Source organism: Monodon monoceros, unplaced genomic scaffold, assembly GCF_005190385.1.
Source record: "Monodon monoceros isolate NGI ecotype Baffin Bay Population unplaced genomic scaffold, NGI_Narwhal_1 Super_Scaffold_11, whole genome shotgun sequence".
NCBI classification, from domain to species: Eukaryota; Metazoa; Chordata; class Mammalia; order Artiodactyla; family Monodontidae; genus Monodon; species Monodon monoceros.
Genome location: NW_021703767.1, coordinates 70,523,937 through 70,542,759, shown reverse-complemented (window position 1 = coordinate 70,542,759; position 18,823 = coordinate 70,523,937). Strand labels below are relative to the sequence as shown.

The following is an 18,823-nucleotide window of genomic DNA, read 5'->3' as shown; positions in this document are numbered from 1 at the left end:
TTAATATTTTCACTTTATGGATGAGAATATCGAGTCTTAAGAGTTTAAATAACATCCTTAGTGTCTCACAGTTAAGAAATGCTGAGACCAGCACTATAACCTGGCTAGTCTGGCTCTAAAACCTGTACTCTTAAGTACTTACAGTGCTTCTCATAATAATGAATGATCTTTTTTGGTTAGTGCAGTATTTATTATACTTGTAAATTTTGTCTGATCTCCCTTTTTTAGAAGTAGAAAATCCCTTCTATTATCAAGTATGTTTTACTAGGCCATGTGAACATTGTCATAGATACCATTAATACCTAAATATTATAGTATTTTATTATATATTATTAGATGTCATAATATCTAAATAATACAAATATTTTGACATAGATTTTATTAAGACTTCATTATTAAAATAATTGCCACTTTCATTCTGATTACTAAGAACAGTAGATACCATTTCTTGAGTGTAAAGCACTTTAGATCCACTATCATGACAAAGAATTGGTTTTGGGGAGGAGTTATAGGAGAAAATGATCCTGGGGAGGAGAAAAAGCATGACAGTACTAGGAATTGAAAGACCACTTTGACTAGGGCTCAGAAAGTGAAGGGGAGGGTTGTGAAGAAAGATCAGATATGAGAGGAAAAGGTAGGGGCCAGATGGTAGTGGACAGAGAGAGAGAGAGAGAGAGAGAGAGAGAGAGAGAGAGTGTGTGTGTGTGTGTGTGTGTGTGTGTGTGTGTGTGTGTTAATCCTAGGAACAGTAGGCTTTCAACGTGATCAGATATACTTAATGTTAACAAAATCTCGCTGTGATGTAGAATTAGAGATGAGAGTGAATCCCATAGAGACTACGGTTAGGAGGATATTAAATAGTAGTCTAGGTCAGGGAATGATAGTATCTTGAACTTGGGTGATGACAGTGGAAAGTGGAAAGAAGTGGGCAGATTTGACAGGTATTTAGTGGGTAGAATCAGTAGGTCAGTAACATGTTAACTAGTTGAATATGGAGACGGGTATATAGAAAAGCTGTGCAGGCCTCTGGCTTGCAAAACTAGATGCCATTCATACAAAGGGGGAATCTGGATAAGGACTAAGCTGTGGGTTGAAGATCACAAGTTTAGTGTGGGATATGAAGCATTAGAGATCCCTAAGTGTCATAGAAGTAGTTATGTTCAGTAGGCAGTTTGGATGTGTGGTCTGGGGCTCAAATTAGAGAGTAATTAAAGCTATGGAAATAGATGTTTCCCTTTCTGCCAAAGAAAAGAATATAAAAGGAGAAAATCAGGGCGCTTAGGAGGAAGCCATGAAGAACTAAAATATTTCATGGTTGGAGGGAGGAGAGTGAGCTGGAAAGAGCATCGAGAAGGAGCAGTCAGAGAGGTTGAAAGAGTATGAATGTCATAGAAGTCAAGGGAAAAGTGAATTCAAGGACAAAGAAAGGGATCACCTAAGTTGAATGCTGTTGAGAGGTCTAAGATAACTGAAAACATTTGGTTGTATTTGATAACCTGAAGGTGATTTACAAGAACCGTTTTGATGAAGTAAGTGCAGAAGCCAGATTAGAATGGTTGAAAAGGAAGAAGAGGATTAGTTGAAACTACCAAAAATGAGATTAATGTATCAAGTCATATTGAGCTAGTTTATGCATAAAGCTTATGTCCATATCAGTTTCTTCTATATAACTTGCCCTAATAATTACCCACATTTTAAGTAAGAATTCTTACCCGTAAACAACTCAGTGTGTGCAGTGTCAGAGTTACCAGGGAGAAACACTGCAGTGGGGGAAAAGTGTGGTCTCATTGATAACCGTTAGAATTGAAACTCCAGGCTCCTTGGGTATTGGGAAATTATCATTAGTGGAACACCTTGAAATTGTTTCTTCTTCACCATGTTATTGCTTTCCAAAATTGTAAACAGTATTTACAAAATCCTTGGTATTTTTCATGTAAGTCTTTCCTGTTCATCTTAAAATCACTCAAGTGCCGTATAGATTGTCTTCCTTTTCCAGCAGAGGGTCTCTGGTCCTTAAGGGGAAAAACAATAACGGGATTTTCTCCTAAAGGTATTTCACTTAAGTGTTTTTATGTTTCTTAAGGAACTATATATCAGCTATTTTATTTTCATTTCCATTCAAGAGACATACCAGAGTACCAGAGTTGGGAACAAGATACAGAGCACGTTATCACCGTTACTTTTAACAATATTTGAGAATAGTAGCCAGCAAAAGTAGGAAAAATATTATAGGTTAAAAATAACTGTATTATTGTAAACTTGGAAAACCCGTGAGAGTCAACTGAAAATGACTAAAAACCAGCAAATTCATTAAAATTGCAGAAAACCATATGCTTTGTATGCGTACACACACAGAGTAGAAGATTTAATGGAAGTAAGCACCCTTTTTATAATATCAGCAACAAGAAATGTGGAAAATTCCATATTAGGAAATTATTAAAACACTACTGAGGACACAAAACAACCCCACCCCCAGTTTTTTCAGTGAGAAGAGTTAACATCATAAAGCACATAAAGTGTATCAGTTTTCCATAAGTTAACATAAACATTTCAGGCAACTCTCCCTTCCCCCCACCACAGATACTAAGCTAATTCAGAAATGATTTGGAAAGTGGACAAACAAGACAAACCAGAGAAAAACAAAAGAAGAACAGTGAGGGGGATTAGTCCTACCAAATGTTGAAGTATATTATAAAGTCTTAATAACTAAAACTTGTTTGTTCTGGCTTATGAATAGTCCCGTAGAACAGAATAGAAGGTCTAGAAATAGACCCATGGAACTTATTAGTGTATGATTGTGATAAAAAATGTGATCAAGAAAAGATGAACCTTGCAGTAAATGATGTTGGAAAAACTGGATAGCCATCTGGAAAGACAGTTTTATCCATCACATTCTACCTCAGGATGAACTCCAAATGTATGCGATTTAATGTAAAAGATGAAACTACATACGTGTCATTAAAAATATGGACAGATTGGAACAGGAATGTTCTTTCTAAATAACACTCAAAATTTAATATCCATAAAATAAATGATTGATAAATTCATCTATGTAAAAATTAAAATCCCTAGTAGCCAAACAACTCCACCCCCACTATTTAAAACAAAACAAAACAAAACTGGAACTAATACAGACAGATGACCAGTCTCTTTAATAAAGCTCTTACAAATCATCAAGAAAAAGATCAGCAACCTAGTTAAAAAAAAAAAATAGGTGAAAGATAGGTGCAGACAGTTCTTAGAAAATGACATGTAAGATGGTCAACGTCATACTGAAATATTGTTTTTTCACATATTAGGTTTGTAGTCATCAGGAAGTTTAACAACATAGTAGTATATGGCAAGGTTATAGGGAAACAGTCACTCATACATGGCTGGCGGGGTACATATTAATATCTCCTGTGGAGAGCAATTTTGGCAGTGTATTTCAAAATCACAAACATATTTATTATTTGACCAGGAATTCTGTTTTTGAGAATTTATCCTACAGATGTACCTGCACATTTTGCATTGACAGGGTATATATTACAGCACTATTTATAACAGGAAATGTTTGGAAATAATAGGGGATTGGTTAAATAAATTGTATGTCTATCCATCAGTGAACGATATCAGCTGTCAGAACAAATGAGCTAGCTCTTTTTCTACTGATAAGATCTCCAAATTACTGAATCAAAAAAAAGATGCAGAACACAGTAAAATACGCTATCTTCATGTAAGAAAGAGGGAAAAATTACAAAAAGAATATGTACTTATTTTTGCTTATGCCTGTGTCAAGAAACAGACCCAAACAAATAAATGTAGTTACCTATGGAGGGGCAAAGATAAGAGGAAGACTTTTTCCTGTATATTTCTCTATATTGTTTTGAATTTGGGGGGGGGGATCATTTAAGTATGTGAGCTAATCCATAAACAGACAAGGATCCTTAAATGGCAAAACTTAAAAAGTTTTATTCTGGAATGGCTAGTTAAAAAGGGAGAGAGAGAAGAAGAGGGAAAAAAATGGGAGAGGGAGAAAAAGACAAAGAAAGATGGTAGAGTAAAAAAGGAAAATAAATACTAAAGCAGAACAAAAAACAAAGGATTAGAAATAAAGATAACAAAAGTGGGTAATCAAAAAATAAATGACTACAGAAGATGAATTTGTGTTTACATTCATTTCTGGCTGACTTAGCTGTCATAATTGTTCTATTTAGGGGACCGGGAAAGTGTTTTGTTTTAAGCAACAAAGGAACATTTTTACAAATTGCTTTTAAGGCATTAATGTTTGTTAAAGTAAATTTCTTTTTTTTTTTTTAAAGTAAATTTCTTAATGTTGTTTCTGGTTAAATAAGCTTTTAATTCTTGATCTTCTACTAATATGTAGCAAATAATTTAAGCACGATTTTTCTCCATTTAATTTATTTTGAACTTAATTGCTAGCTCCTTGTGGGAAGAAATCATTTCTCATTCACTTTGCGTGGTGTCAGTTGTGTTATCATGCAGTATTAAAGTTGCAATTTTATTGAGATGTAATTGACAATATCAAAGAACCCACCCCTTTAAAGTGTACAATTCAGTAGTTTATGGTATATTCACAGAGTTGCACACCTATCACCACAGTCTAATTTTTAGAATAACTTTCACCATTCTGAAATCCTGCACCCCTTCCTCCCAGCACTAGGCAATCTTTACTCTCCTTTCTGTCTCTATGGATTTCCCTGTTCTGGACATTTCTTATGAATGGAATCATACAGTAGGTGGTCTTTTTTGTCTAGTTCCTTTCACTTAGCATGATGTTTTAAAGGTTCATTCATGTTGTAGCATGTACTTCTATTACTTTTTATAGCTAAATAATATTCCATGTGTGAAAATACCATATTTTGTTTATTCATTCATTAGTTCAGGGACATTTGAGTTGTTTTTACTTTTTGGCTATTATGAATAATGCTGTTAGGAATATTTGTTTTTGTGTGGAAATAACGTTTTCAGTACTCTTGGGTATATGCTTTGGAGTGGAATTGCTGAGTCATATGGTTAACTCTTATGTTTAACATTGTAAGGATCTGCAAAATTGTTTTCCAAAGCAGCTGTACCACTTTACAATCCTACCACCCAAGTGTGAGGGTTCCAGTTTCTCTGCATCCATGCTAACCCCTTCTTACTGTCCTTTCTGTTTTAACTGTCCTATTGGGTGTGAAGTGGTTTCTCGTGATACTCATTTGCATTTCCCTAATGAGTAGTGATGTTGAGCATCTTTTCATGTACTTATTGGCTATTTGTATATATTCTTTGGAGAAATGTTCATTCAGATCCATTACCTGTTATTAAATTAGTTTGTCTTTTTATTGTTGAGTTGTAAGAGTTTTTTTTAGCATACTGAATATACATCCCTTATCAGACATATGATTTGCAAATATTTTTTCCCATTCCATGGATTGTCTTTTCACCTTTTTAAAAAAAAACCGTAACTTGAAGTTTATCATTTAATCATTTTCAAGCATACAATGTAGTGTAGTGAAGTACCTTTATAACATTGTGTAACAAAATTATACACAAACAAAAACCTGTAACCATTAAGCAGTAACTCCCTTTTCCTTCCTCTGCCAGTCCCTGGTAACCTTTATTCTACTTTCTATCCCTGTGAATTTGCCTACTCTAGGTATTTCATATAAATGGAATCACGAAGTATTTGTCCTTTTTGTGCCTGTTTTCTTTCACTTAGCATAATTTATTCAAGGTTCATCCATGTTGTATCATATATCAGAATTTCATTCCTTTTTATGGCTGAAAAATATTCCATTGTCTGTATATATCACATTTTGTTTATCCATTCAACACTTGGGTTGCTTCCATATTTTGGTTGTTGTGAATTATGCTGTTGTGAGCATTGGTATACAAATCTCTGAGTGAATCCCTGTTTGCAGTTCTTTAGGGTATATACCTAGGAGTAGAACAGTTGGCTTGTATGGTAATTCTAAGTTTAACATTTTGAGGAATTGCCAAACTATTTCCCACAGCAGCTACTACAGCATTTTGTCTTTTTACTGTCTTGATAGTGTCCTTTGAAGCACAAAAGTTTTTAATTTTGATGAGGTATATTTTATTTATTTTTAGTTTGTTTGCTTGTGCCTTTGGTGTTGTATCTAAGAAATCATTGCCTAACCCAAAGTCAAGATTTATTCCTATATTTTCTTCCAAGAGTTTTACAGTTTTAGTTCCCACATTTAGGCCTATGATCCATTTTGAGTTAATTTTTGTATACAGTGTGAGGTTGGGGTCCAACCCCATTCTTTTGCATATGGGTATCAAATTGTCCCAGTGTCATTGTTGAAAAGACTATTTTTTCCCCACTGAAGTCAGTCGACTATAAATTATGTAAAGGTTTATTTCTAGACTCTCAATTCTATTCCTCGATATGTATGTCTATCCTTATGCCATTACCACACTATCTTACTACTGTAGCTTGATTGTAAGTTTTGAAGTTGGGAAGTCTGAGTCTGCCTACTTAGTACTTCTTTTTCAAGATTGCTTTAGCTGTTATGGATCCCTCGCATTTCCATATGAATTTTAGGATCAGGTTGTCAGCTTCTGCTTTGACCAATGTGGGGTGTATTATCATTTTTAACGTTAAAGTCTTCCAGTTCATGAATATCATGTAGAATTAATTGAATTCTAATAAGTTCACTAATTTTCTCTTTTATCCTCTCTCACTTTTGAAGAATGACTTTAACTTCTGATCTTAATGAGCTCTATCATATACAGTCTTTATTTCAAAATATGCACCTATTCTTAAACTTCTTTTTAAAATAATACTTGTACTCTCCTTCCCTTTTCATCCTAGTTCTTCTGGGATCTTGTTATTTCGATTATTCACCGTAATATTCCATTTTAGTTCAGTTTCCCACCCTTACCAATCCTTAATCTCGAATGGATTGCCTCCTATTACTTCTCACCTCCTTTTTCTCATTTCTTTCACTTTCAAACTTCCTAAATAAGTGGTCTTCTCTTCCAGCTTTTGTTGCTTCATTAGTTATCCACTTACTAACCCCTTGGACAAGTACCTTAATTTTTCTGGACTTTCTTTTTTGTAAAAATAAGTAAATTGGTCGAGATTAGTTGTATTAGGTCTCCATTCTAGCCTTTGAACTCTGGAGTCCTTACTCAGACTCCCTGGGTACAGAAGTGGAGCTGTTCTGTCCTGAATTTTGGGTGGCAACCTTAGAGCCATTTGCCACACCAGGATGATCCTTTGCAGGCCTCTGTGGAGCCCCCAAGAGCATAGTTTGAAGCCATTTCAAAGTCCCTTCAGCCCTAAAATTTGATAACTCCATAGCAATTACAGAAGTTGCAGCTCTTGAAAGTTTCAAATAATTTATTTGTTGCCAAATTAAATTGTCTTTTTAGGTACCAGTTCTCCAGTATATTTTATAGTATCTCAACCCTTAGTTGCTCTGTTATTCCTCACTAAATTTTCTTTCCTTGGCTTTAATCTCATACACACAATCCCTTAAAGGGCTACTCAGCTTAGATTCTAACACAAGAAGCTTTCCCAGATCATACCAGCTCATAATAACATTTTTTCCAATTATAATCCACTGTAATAATCCTTTATGCCATTCATGTGGCCCTTAAAAGTTGCCCGAAGTGTTTTGAGCTACATAAAGATAATTTAGGCCCAGATTCTGACCTAAAGGAATGTAATTTAGTTAAAAGAATAGATTCGTACAAAATAATTATTGGAATGAAAGTAATGAGTGCCATTGGAGAGGTACAGCTGAAGTTCTCTGGAAAGTTAAAGAAGATAAAGATGCCTTTCCTCTAGGGGAATAGGGCAGAGTATCCCAGAGGAGATGGGCTGGGCCTTGAGGGGAGTGTAGTACCTGAACACACAGAGGTGGACTGAGGGAGCTGCGTGAATCAAGGCAGAAGTAGGAAAGCATGAGATGGTAGGTTCTTTGATTTAGCTGGAGAAAAATGTTAAGAAGATAACTAGTGGGTTATAAAGTTATAAAGGTAAACCAGAGCTGGATATAGTTCTGTTAGTTGTTTCTTTCTTGTTTTCCCAATTATGTCATAAACTCTTCGAGGACAAGTAACATGTCTTATATTTTTATGGGTAGAGGAGAAGTATTAGTAAAGTTTTGCTGACTGTATGAAAGGTAGAAACAGTGGTTTCCCAAACAAGCATTATTTAAGATAACTTCTTGTCACACTCTTCTATTTACTTAGGCTGTGGCTTTATCATTAAAAGCTATTTTAGATCTTCTTAGTTGTGGTTCATTAAAGCTGGGAAGTCCTTATGTGATTTAAAAAAAAAAACAACTGGGGGTGGTGTGGGGGTCATGTGCCCAGTTAACAGCCCTCAATTTAATTCGCTCCCGAAAGGACATGAGAAATGCTGGTTTGAGTCGAGGAAAAGAGAATCAGTATAAACAAACATTACTTTTAAAACTTACTCTCTAATTTAAGCTCTTCTTATGTTTTTTGTTTGTTTGTTTTTTCGGTACTCGGGCCTCTCACTGCTGTGGCCTCTCCCGTTGCGGAGCACAGGCTCCGGACGCGCAGGCTCAGCGGCCATGGCTCACGGGCCCAGCCGCTCCGCGGCATGTGGGATCTTCCCAGACCGGGGCACAAACCCGTGTCTCCTGCATCGGCAGGCGGACTCTCAACCACTGTGCCACCAGGGAAGCCGTCTTCTTATGTTTTAATAAATTAGATTTAAAAAATATTTTCCTAGGATTCAAATTTCATTTAACCACAAATATCTTTGAAAAGACATGAAGAATTAAAAAGGTATATCCAAGAATTGTGTTGGACTATGTATGGGTAACATTTTGTTTTTTCAAAAATTTTTCTGAAATACTTTTTGTATGATTGAAAAAAAGGATTAGAAACATCAGCCACTCTACTGAAACCCTGTTCATATTACTGTTAAGGTCCTGGTAATAATACCGGTCCCTATGGAAGGAGTATATTATGTACACATACAGTAAAAAGGAAATTGAATATGCCTGCTTTCAACCTTTTCTTTCCAATGGCGTGTACCAGTCTCTTCCATTTTTACAAAGCAAGATATTCTTGACAAATTAAACTGGAAGATATGTTTAGTATAAGGGAGACTTTGGTCATTTAAAAAGAACAAAGTATGGCAACGTTCAAAAGCCATTTATTTAGAGGTTCTTGTGGTGAAGTAATTCATTATTTTACAGTATTTGTTTTGTTTTAAACTTTCTGTATCATGTGCTAGGTGAAAAACCATTTCGCTGTGATGAATGTGGTATGAGATTCATTCAAAAATATCATATGGAAAGGCATAAGAGAACTCATAGTGGAGAAAAACCCTACCAGTGTGAATACTGTTTACAGGTAAGATGTGGTTTGAATATTTTTTAAAAATCATTTTATTGTGGTATGAGTGACATTGAAACTCTTCTATCTGAAATTAAATTATAAACAATTCTAATAAGTTACATTAGAAAATGTTACTACTAAAACTATTAGAAGAACTTCCTAACTGCTGTTGATTCAATTTGTAATAAACAGTTGGCTCAGCAAATTAGTTTGGAGTTGCTCATATTATTATACTTATATCTATCTTTATATTAATTCCGTTTTTTCTTTTCTTTTCTTGGTTGACCAAAATACAAACTAAAACAAAAAACTCACTTCCGAACTTTGAATTCGACAGTATTTTTCCAGAACAGATCGTGTACTGAAACATAAACGTATGTGCCATGAAAATCATGACAAAAAACTAAACAGATGTGCCATCAAAGGTGGCCTTCTGACATCTGAGGAAGATTCTGGCTTTTCTACATCACCAAAAGATAACTCACTGCCAAAAAAGAAGAGGCAGAAAACTGAGAAAAAATCATCTGGGATGGACAAAGAGAGTTCTTTGGACAAATCTGACCTGAAGAAAGACAAAAATGATTACTTGCCTCTTTACTCTTCAAGTACTAAAGTAAAAGATGAGTATATGGTGGCAGAGTATGCTGTTGAAATGCCACATTCTTCAGTTGGGGGATCGCATTTAGAAGATGCATCAGGAGAAATACATCCACCTAAGTTGGTTCTCAAAAAAATTAATAGTAAGAGAAGTCTGAAACAGCCATTGGAGCAAAATCAAACAATTTCGCCTTTATCCACATATGAAGAGAGCAAAGTTTCAAAGTATGCTTTTGAACTTGTGGACAAACAAGCTTTACTGGACTCAGAAGGCAATGCTGACATTGACCAGGTTGACAATTTGCAAGAGGGGCCTAGTAAACCTGTGCACAGTAGCACTAATTATGATGATGCCATGCAGTTTTTGAAGAAGAAGCGATATCTTCAGGCAGCAAGTAACAATAGTAGGGAGTATGCGCTGAATGTGGGTACCATAGCTTCTCAGCCTTCTGTAACACAGGCAGCTGTGGCAAGTGTCATTGATGAGAGTACCACAGCATCCATATTAGATTCACAGGCACTGAATGTGGAGATAAAAAGTAATCATGACAAAAATGTTATTCCAGATGAGGTACTGCAGACTCTGTTGGATCATTATTCTCATAAAGCTAATGGACAACATGAGATATCATTCAGTGTTGCGGACACTGAGGTGACTTCTAGCATATCAATAAATTCTTCCGAAGTACCTGAGGTTACTCAGTCGGAGAATGTTGGATCAAGCTCCCAAGCATCCTCATCAGATAAAGCCAACATGTTGCAGGAATACTCAAAGTTTCTGCAGCAGGCTTTGGACAGAACTAGCCAAAATGATGCCTATTTGAATAGCCCGAGCCTTAACTTTGTGACCGATAACCAGACCCTTCCAAATCAGCCAGCATTCTCTTCCATAGACAAGCAAGTCTATGCAGCCATGCCCATCAATAGCTTTCGATCAGGAATGAATTCTCCACTAAGAACAACTCCAGATAAGTCCCACTTTGGACTAATAGTTGGTGATTCACAGCACTCATTTCCCTTTTCAGGTGATGAGACAAACCATGCTTCTGCCACATCAACACAGGACTTTTTGGATCAAGTGACTTCTCAGAAGAAAGCTGAGGCTCAGCCTGTCCACCAAGCTTACCAAATGAGCTCTTTTGAACAACCCTTCCGTGCTCCATATCATGGATCCAGAGCTGGAATAGCTACTCAGTTTAGCACTGCCAATGGACAGGTGAACCTTCGGGGACCAGGGACAAGTGCTGAATTTCCAGAATTTCCCTTGGTGAATGTAAATGATAATAGAGCTGGGATGACATCCTCACCTGATGCCACAACTGGCCAGACTTTTGGCTAAAAAAAATGTGTAAATAATACTGGCACTTTAGAACAGATTAATCAAGAGTGGGGTTACTCTGTGTAAAATGGAGTGCTGTACAGATTTAAGAGCAATGCGTTAAAACAAGTTAAGCTGATATGAATAGCAAGATAATCCAATAACTGCATTTTGTTTGGTTAGTCAGCATTCTTTGAACTGCCTTACATGTTGTCACCTTTATAGAAGCAATGCATTACTTGTTTTAGATCAGAAACTTGCTATTCCACCTACACCAAGTTTAAAAGGAAAAAAAAAGACTTTCGCACAATTGTTTCCTAACTGATAATATTGTACATTTTTAGGAGATTAGTAATTGTGTGAAATTTACTCATACTGTTTCTAAGTTTTTCAGCATAGTCATGGCACTTCAGCAGGGAATCTGAGTATAGACAGAGTGAACTTAAAAGTTTAAATGTCAAGAGATTATGGCTTAAATAAATTAGTGTGTCCTATAGGGGGAAAAAAGGAAACCACCTTTTAAAAAGAATGATATGCCATATACCCTTGATTTTCATTTTGCATTATATTGACATGGTTTTTTTTTTTTTTGAGAAAAAAGTAATAAAAATCTGATAGTCTAAGACTCCACTATTTAAAAGCCTAATTACTTTAAAAATATGCATACTTTCAAAACTTTTACCAAAATACATAACTGTTGAAGCATTCACTTCTGTATGGAAGTATGCATATTGGTGTCAGTTTCTTTGTACAGTTGTACCTAGATATTTTTTATGATTTTTCATGTGCAAGTATCAAGGTTTTGAAGTTTTAGTAAAAAGATATTCTGTAGATTACATTCCCAAGAACATAATGCTTATACAAAATGTATATTCCACATTTTAAAGCTTAATTGTATTTTACTTTACATATACACTTCAGTTAACATAGAGCACTTAGAATCTATTTGGTATTTTTGATTTCTCAAAGTAAAAAAAAAAATTTAGATTTTTAGGTTTGATATGGTTGTGTCATAATCATCTCATAATTGAAAATTTTAATTTTTGGCAATAAAAGGAAATTGGATATCTTTGGAACTGTAAAACCTGGTTTAATCCTTCTCTTTCTAGAATCTTGATAGATTGGATAATTAAACAGTATCCAGAGAAACTAAAGAAATGGGCATTTTAATTGCTTATTTTATCTTGAGTTACTTTTTAATGAACACTGCTCATTACAATTTTACAAACCAAGAGTGTTTACTAATTCTAGTAACTACAGTTTCTTTTTCAGCTAGATGAGTGATCGGAAACTTTTTGTTGCATTTCAAAATCTAAATAAACTACAGACTTTATCCTTATACCACGAATGTTTTTTTTTTAATTCTTTGTCTTAAAATAATACAGCATGGTACAATAAATAGTGCTTTTATATATATACATATTATATATATACTTTTCTAAGGAATGATGGTTTGAGTTACACATTGGACAGTTTTAATTTTTGGAAAGTAACATTAGTTATATTGATTTTATTATCCTGTTTAATTTCTTCCAACTTTTTGGTTTTTTATTTTAAATTTCCACTATCTTTGTCACAATGCACACGTACTGATACAGCACCAGTGATAATCTAAAATTAAAACCCTTGGAAGATGCAACTTTATGTTAATTTCCATTTTAACTTTTGTATTGGCCTTATAGATCTGCAGTCTTTGTTTCAGTATAGAATGTTATACATTTAAATTATTTTTTTCTTTTATTTAATGTTATCCCAAGACTGTTCTCATAAAGGAAGGGAACAAAGAAATATCTACCCTTAACATCTTTTGCATTTATTTTGAATATATGGTGTTTTTATGATAAGGAATATAAATTATGTTTAATATGGGTTTCCTCTACACTTTGGTTGTTAAACTTTGCTTGAAATATTTTCCCATTTGACAGCTTTCTTTGCTGCCAAATTTTTCAAGAATTTTAGACTTCTTTGAAGTAGATATTGAAGTTCTGCCATTATTGACTCTTAAGAATGGTGTGTCTTGCGTTGCACATTACAACCTCAAGAAGGCTTCATTCAGGCGAGATGTTAACAATGGAACTGTGCTCTCCCTAGGTATAGGCATTTTTGTTTTTCTCATACTACTATTGGATGATGGTAGGCATTTATTTTGTTTTTTTGTTTTTGTTTTGAGCCTGGTTAGAATTTCTGTTCTGTTGAGAACTTGGTACAGAATAAGGTTTTTTGTTTGTGTTAACATCACCAGCACAGTTTTTAGAATGTGGCTCTACTGCTGAGCAGTAAGTCAAGGAGGGAAGGCCTTTGAAAGTGGCAGTCATGCAAGCAGTTCAGGTGTTGCATTCCTGTGTTCACCACATTTCTTTATATCTACATAATGGCAGACTTTTCTACCACATTATAAGCATATTTTGAGATAAATGATACTTTGGCATAATTTACTGACTTACCACTTTTTAAGTATAGTCATTGCTCTCTTACTATGAAATTCTACATGCCTACCAGAGTTACCTTGTATTATCATATGATAAACATCTCAGCAGTTTGGGTTTCCCCACTTTGGTTCAGAAAGTTACTTAATTTCTATCTGGGCATTAATAGAGAAAGCAAGTAGCCTTTTGTGCTGCTTTAAATCAGAATATTGAGGATATCCTTTTGCAATTTTTTTTTCATTTCTCTTGGTGAGCAAATTGTTCTATGAAAACATACTCTTACACCCTTAAACTTGGCAAAGTGTGAGTGAGGTGTGCTTTCTTAGGACCTGTTCTCATGTTTGAAGATTGGAAACAGATCACATTAGTTGAAGTAATATCTCTTGAACATCTTCTAAAAGCGTGTTGTTGTTTTTTTAAATTTATTGCACACATATTTCATTTGGTTCAGAATATTTGAAGTGGCTCTTAAACTTTTTGGATCTACTTGCAGATTTTCTAGTTGATACCATAGAAATCCATCCTTTTAGCTCTGGCTGAGTGAGGACTGTCCATGGTTGGGTAATTTTTCTCGTTTTGAGAGGCAAAAGAGGCCTTGTGCTCAGGGTAGGCTTTCATTTCCGCAGGCCAGAGAAACTTGCAAAGTGCCAGCTAGGTTAGATCTTTTGCCACTTCTTTCATTTTATTAATTTGGGTTTTTAAAGGGCTGTTAAAAAAAAAAAAAAAAAAGCCGGGAAACTTAAAAGTAGGCATTACTGTAAAACTACATTTCTTAGACTTAGAACATTTTAAACTAGAACTCGTTTTTTCACAGTATATTTACTTGAAGAAGCACTATTATAATCAATGAGAAACTTTTTGACTCTGCAATTTAATTTAAACATTTTCCGTTTCAAATTGCTTTATTTCAGGGAAATAATTTTCCAGTTGTTTTTGCTATATTCTGCAAATAAAAAAACATGTTTCCTTTTTCACTTAAACTTTGGTAGGAAACTAAAGCAGACAAACATTTCTTGTTGTGTTTGTTGCTTTCTTTAATCCAATGGATAAAAAAGTAAAACCCTGTAAACATTATTTTATTTTTTTATGCAATACCATGCTGTAAATATGGTTCATCAAATAAGGATGTACCTATGATTGAATCTTTAATTCTGCACAGTTAGAGTTTATATATAAACGTGTCTTGACAATCAAGGACTTTTATGTGAGTCTTCCTTTATGATGTTTATTAATGTTATGCATTCCATTTGTTTTGAAGTGAGTACCAATGTGCTAATTTGTATTGTCTGAAAGTATGTAATGTTTTTACAGCTTGTTTTTAAGAATCTGTAAATATGTACAAACAAATCACAGTACTGCTTTATGTTAGAAGGCATATGATGTTGTACTGTATGTAAGCAATAATACATAGCAGTGCTAACTTTACAAGTAGCATCAGGAAAGTTCTAAAAACATTTCAGAGTTATTAATTGTCTTTATTTCATTTAATAATGATTATCTTTAATCAGTTTTTATAAGCAAATTCCATTGTTCCTCCTATTGGAACGTAACACTGTTTACACAGCATAATTGAAGTTGCAGGGGAGACAGGCTAAATCTGCCTTCATCTGTACTCACTTTCACTAAGCATTGAATGGCCTTACCACCCTTCTGCAAGATGGAGGAAGACTGCAAAACTTAGTGCCCATCACACTGAAGGAAGGGGGTGTGTTTTTTTGCCTGCTTCTGTACTGCTACCTAACTTTGTGGTTTGCTTTGGATTTTAATATTTGTTTCTGTTTTAGATTCAAGCCCATAAGTTTTGAGGTGACTTCAGCTCCATTGTGAAATAGTTCTCTTCATATTTCATAGCTACATTTCAATAATTCTAAACTTTCTACTTTGATTTTTAGATACTTATTTTTCAACCTTGATTTCTCAGCTGATCAGATGAATTTATTCAACTTCAATACAAAGAAAGACAAACCTATTGTAGTTTGATTTGAGTAGATATTATACTGTACAGAACAGCTAACTATTTGAACACACACATCACTGCTTTAGAAATAAAACCGCCAATTTATAAATGTATATGACCTACATTTTATAGGAAAAATGTTTTTAAATGCTAGTCATTTATATAATGTGCTTTGAAGGATTTGCTAGTCCACTTCTGTCACTTTTTAGTACACTGGTATCTTTTATATGTAATGTATGCTTTTTATTATTGTAGCAGAGCATTTCAGTAGAAAGAATTTTGCAACAATAAGGGGGAAATTTTTCATTGTTGGATTTGAATTATACTGGATTTTATCTGTGTAGTCTTACTTGTCTTTATTTTAATGCTGTCTGGAAGGGAACTTGTTATCCAAATAAAGCAGGTAACCTCATCTTACTTCAAGGGCATACTGTGTAGTGCTGAATTTAACCTGGAAATCTGATGATTTTGAAAAGAAAAACAAGTTTCTAAAAATTGTACAGAAGAAATTAAATGTGTAATGGAAATCCTGATGGTGGAGCACGTTGAATTTTCTGATACATAGTGTTATTTTCCTGGGATCCCCTATGCCTTCTTTGTATTTCAACTAATAAAGGAAAAACCTTGTCATTGAAACTGGTAGGATAATAGGATATTCTGAATATACAGTATTACTTTTCCTATCCCATTTTCTGACCCTTTCTCAATCGCTGTAAATTTTATTTTCTATTTCCTATTGATAATTAAACATGTACATAATATAGACACTGTTGTATAGAATTGAATGAATTGGGTTGCTATGCTTGAGTGGGTAACTTAAGTGGAAATATGGATACTGGGAATTTATGAAATGCCAGAACAAATTTATAGGAAAAAGGGGAGCATCATGTATGTCCTGAAAGGTCATAGCCGATGTTTCTTCAGCCCTCTGGGAAATCAGTGTGAAAGAACTACAAACTCAGTATCTGACACAAGTGGGTCTTTTCCTTCCCCACCTCCCCTTCAAATATATGAGCACTAAATTTCAAAGTACTCAGGTGAAAATTGCTTTGCAATGAAACTTATCACATTGAAATTTTCACTGTCAAATGAAAAGATATTTGTGATATTTTTAAATACAAACTTTCACATTGGTAGTCAGCAGCCTGGCAATTGAAATTCAGTAAGTCAGTATATTTTAAAATACATTTTACCCTCCAAACAGAATTGTTTTTAAACAATTGGGAGGATTTTTTGTTGTTGTTTAAATGCGTTTTTTATTGTCATTGTAAAAATAAAATTTTGCTTGACCCCATGTTATGCTGAATGAATTGCTGAGCCTTTATAATACAATGAAAGTTTGTTTCATGCATAATCATGGAACACAGAAATGTTCTTTAAACTGACCTATTCGTTTAGAGGTTTAATGAGTTTCACAGCTTCTGGCATTGTCATGTAGTTAACCTTGCCATTTGGAGTTTATAATACCATTTTATGTATTATGATACTAAAGGAAGTTGTTTTTGTTTTATTTTTAATTGAATTATTAGATAATTTATATTTGCAAATTCTGCATTTTAAATGTGGACACTGGCTGTTTGAAAAATAAAATCAGAATACAGTTTTATGAATAATTTCCTAGCTGAATTTTTCACAATATTCTGAACCAAATAACTAATGGAAAATATTTTAAAACTGTGGAAAGATCAATATTAAAAAGAGAAAAAGGATGTCTATATGGAATGAACAGTTTGTTACACAAATTGGGTAACAGCAGGGCCTTTACTGTAGCTTTGTGTAGAACATTATTTATTAGGCAGTTCTAAGGTGTTAGTCACCCAGTATTTTAGACTTGAGATAAACTTAACATAGAGCCAAGAATAAGGGCATAAGAACATATATGATTTTTTTTTCTTTGTAGATACGATTCAATTATCATCATACATGGAATTTTTTTTTTTTTTTTCCCGTTAATGAAGATTTGTTTTCATCCATTTACGTCCTTGCCAGTCCCCCCCTCCCTATTTTGTGACCAGTGGGACACATTGTAAGAAAGCTGTCTGCAGCTAGGAGTGCAGTTTGGGTCCTTGGGACAAATAGAAACTTACTGGCTTTTGCAGAGATTAATCCTAGGACCCTGACTTTATTAGCATGGTGCTTTAACCAATTATACATAATAATACCACCTATAGTCTACTAACCCATTTCCTAGATCACACTTTTTCTTGAATGATTAGGAATGGTAGGGAGGGGGGTGGTGAGATACTCTACATGATAGTTCTCCCACCTTCTGAAGATTACAGAAAAAATTGAAGTCATTTGAATTAATGTTACGTTATTGAGTCTTACTTGACAATTTATCATGCACAAGGGGAGTATGAAGATTTTAATGATTATATGTTTGGATGGAATTAAAAAAATTTTTTCGGAGTGCTGCCGATTTTTCCCTCCACTTTGATGAAACTGATGATGGTATTGGAGTAAATTATATTCATTCGATGGATAAAGAATCAATGGAGCAGAAGAGTTAAGTGAACTAAAGGTAAATTTTGAGTCTCATGATTTTAGTTCTTTTATCATTTTCAGATGTCCTTAAAAGGACATTTATAGTAAAAACATTTTACGAACGCACTCATGCAGTTGTATATGCATACGGGTAAGAGCTGGGATGTGATACTGTAAATGCAAGTGACATTTTCAAAGTGATTTTTCAAACTACTGGGAAAACTCAAGTTTAGAAATGGACTTGAATTGTGAAGTAGAGAACATTTGAGCCTTTGCGTATTTATCAATTTATACAGATGAACTCTTAAAGTTGTAACTTTCTTAATTTTTCCTAGCTTATCCCATTGTTAATAAGATTCTGAAACTATGATGCCTGTGTCAAGGTGGTGAAGGGGCCCAAAGAATGTATTATCTGTGATAGTAATTGTGTTTTCTATTGATCTGAATCCTTACTTGTGGGGGCATGGTATTCAGCGTGGATCACCTACTTAGTAACAGGCTTTGTGCTAGATGCAAATAATAGGTGGTTGAGGCTACTAGTGTCTTTATTTGAGCATCTGAAAGGTATCAGTTGCAGGATGGTATCAATTGCAGGATGCAGGACTGTACTTTAGGTTATTAAAGCAAATATTCAGCATTAAGATGTGTTGGGCGTTGTGCTGAGTAATTTATATGTCATTCCTCAACAAATGGGTAAGTAGTAGTGTT

At 34.3% G+C, this 18,823-nt stretch overlaps 1 protein-coding gene across 2 annotated transcripts in view; it reads left to right on the top strand.

Moving 5' to 3' along the window:
• ZNF148 (zinc finger protein 148) overlaps window positions 1-17,934 on the top strand; it is a 131,055-nt gene extending 113,121 nt beyond the window's left edge. For both annotated transcript variants that reach the window (XM_029213685.1, XM_029213686.1), the window contains exons 8-9: window positions 9,230-9,348; window positions 9,671-17,934. In XM_029213685.1, coding sequence (XP_029069518.1) covers window positions 9,230-9,348; window positions 9,671-11,269 — 1,718 coding nt within the window. In that variant the 3' untranslated portion in view covers window positions 11,270-17,934. The remainder of the gene's footprint in view (window positions 1-9,229; window positions 9,349-9,670) is intronic.
• Window positions 17,935-18,823: the final 889 nt, after the last annotated feature.